Consider the following 2538-nt stretch of genomic DNA (forward strand, 5'->3'; position numbering starts at 1 on the left):
TCAACCTGTTGGCAAGAACTTTTGAAAAAATCTTGTAAAGCACGTTACACAAGCTAATAGGTCTAAACTGAGTAACATACTCTGGATTCTTAATTTTAGGAATTAAAGTGATGAAAGTATGGTTTAGAGAGTTAGGAAGGGAACCTGAATTCAAAAAACCAAGCACATCATGGATTACATCACCTCTTACCAACTCCCAAAAATTCTGATAAAATAGTGGCGGCATCCCGTCCGGTCCAGGTGCTTTAAGTGGTGCCATTTGCTTCAAAGCCAACTCAACTTCCCAAGGTTGAAAATTTTCAGTCAAACTATCATTCATTTCAACTGTAACTACCCGTGGAATGAGGTTTAAATCAGACACTTCAATTTCTGGATTGGTGGATGAGAATAGTTGCTGAAAATAGTTCATGAACATGCCGGAAACTTCCTCTGGTTTTGTACACCAAATGTTTGACTGGTTTTTAATTCCTGTGATGAGATTCTTGCGCCTTCTTTGAGTTGCCCGACAATGGAAATATCAAGTGTTTCGATCACCATCTTTGATGTGCAAGGTGCGTGACCTCTGTCGCCACATTCTTTCCTCTTTACCCATTAAAGAATTGATCTCTTTCTTTAGCTCAATTAATTTGCTTGAATTTCCACCCTGGAGGACCACTTTTTCTGCCTTCATTAGTTCTCTTCTTTTTTTTTTTTCCAATTGCTTTCTTACATTACCGAAGCTATCCTTGCTCCAATTTGTCAGTGCCGTCCCACATTTCTCAACCTTTCGGATCACCCTAGTGTTTCCTGCCTCTTCATAGTTAATTTGCCATACCCCTTCCACTGTTTCGCCACATCCCTTATCATCTAGCCACATTTCCTCGAATCGGAAGAGCTTTTTCCTCGGTGAGCAATCCAAGACCGACTGCTCAATCCAAAGAATTTTATGGTCTGAAGTTGTGCTGTCAATATGATGAACTTGAGTACCTGGGTGTTTGGAGAACCATTCATAAGACACCACAGCTCTATCTAACCTCTCCCAAATCGAAATTCCGTTGTTGCAAAGTTTACTCCATGTAAAGGGAGAACCCTTAAAGCCAATGTCCATCAGTCCGCATTCATCTAGTGTGTCACGGAAGAGCTGCATCTGTCCTGGTGGTCTAGTTCGCCCCCCTAGCTTCTCACTCTGCTTTAGGATCTCATTGAAATCCCCGGCGCATAGCCAAGGCAGTGAGTTTTGGCTATGAAGATAGCGGAGTAGCTCCCATGTTTCCTGCCGTTTGTGAGTTTCCGGTTCGCCGTAGAATCCGGTAAAACGCCATGCTTCCTCTGTGTCCTTGTTGATGATAACGTCTATATGATTCAAAGAAGAAGAAACAACATCAATTAACAAGTCATTCTTCCAATAAAGAACCAAACCTCCACCTCTGTTAACCCTTTGAACAACAAATTTTTTGTCAAAACGGATCCGGTCTTTTACGAAATCAAGCCTAGCTTCATCTGCCAGTGTTTCGGCCAAGAACACGACAGTGGGAGCTTTTGCGGTCACTACCTCCGCAAGTTCTTGAACTGCCAGTTGGTTCCCGAGCCCCCTACAGTTCCACACGATGCAACTCATTGCGCTTGGCGGGGCTGAAAATCAGCCTCCGCCATAACCGGGTAATTTTCTGCAACTCCATAAGAGACCAAGATTTTCTTGCGAGGTGACTCAATGAGATCAATGGCCATGTCAATGGGGCGTTTAGAGCCAATTGGATCTTCTGTGGTGGCAGCATTACCAGAAAACTCACGGACTAGTCGCTTCCATTTTGTCTGAGATGGTTTCTCCACGGACAGGGGAGCTTGGCTGTAATTAGTGACATCTTGGAGTGGACGTGCATGGGCCCTGTGACGTGGCATGTCTCTTGGTGGGGTCTCAGCATGCCCCTGGTTGAGTGCCAGCTCAGACTTAAGATTTTCAGAGTTGAAAGGCTGGGTGTGTACGTGAATAGGTGCAACATTTTCGGTATAACCCGAACTATTCTACTACTCGTAAATCCCCAGTTCTGCGTCAATCTCATTTAATTGCTCCTCAAAATCATTCCCCTGATTTCCGTGGACCTGGGCATCAGGAATGGAAGTTTCCGTTACTGACACTTGATTATGGGGATTTGTATCTCTGATTTCCACAAAATTCGCGCCCCTGTCTGGTGTTTCCTTATCCGTATGGGTAGTGGGGTTTGACTTTGGGATTGATCCTATCGCCATCGGAGTGGATTTCATCTCCCTCCGCCGTCGTGTAGACATGTTCTCCACCCTATCTTTATAGAAACCGGAAACTCAAACCACCATTTTCTTTGGCGGACCTGTCTGCGACGCACGAATCCACGATCCAAATTGTTGATCCTCTGCCCTCAGTGTACCTTTGCTTTGGATCCAACTATCACAGTCCCTGTCACCATGGTCAAAACAACCACACCAGTAGCAAAAATTAGGCAAACGTTCATACCTGAAGCTTACCCATGTTTTTCCGCCTTCTTTGAAAGTAACTACCCTTCCTCTGCAGAGTGGCTGATATAC

The 2538-nt window shown here is 44.6% G+C and overlaps 1 protein-coding gene across 1 annotated transcript; it reads right to left on the bottom strand.

Moving 5' to 3' along the window:
• Positions 1–517: 517 nt before the first annotated feature.
• On the bottom strand, positions 518–1597 carry LOC126704279 (uncharacterized). The gene has a single exon (XM_050403288.1). The coding sequence runs from the start codon at positions 1595–1597 to the stop codon at positions 518–520; it is 1080 nt and encodes a 359-aa protein (XP_050259245.1).
• Positions 1598–2538: the final 941 nt, after the last annotated feature.

Source organism: Quercus robur, chromosome 10 (genome assembly GCF_932294415.1).
Source record: "Quercus robur chromosome 10, dhQueRobu3.1, whole genome shotgun sequence".
Classification (NCBI taxonomy): Eukaryota; Viridiplantae; Streptophyta; class Magnoliopsida; order Fagales; family Fagaceae; genus Quercus; species Quercus robur.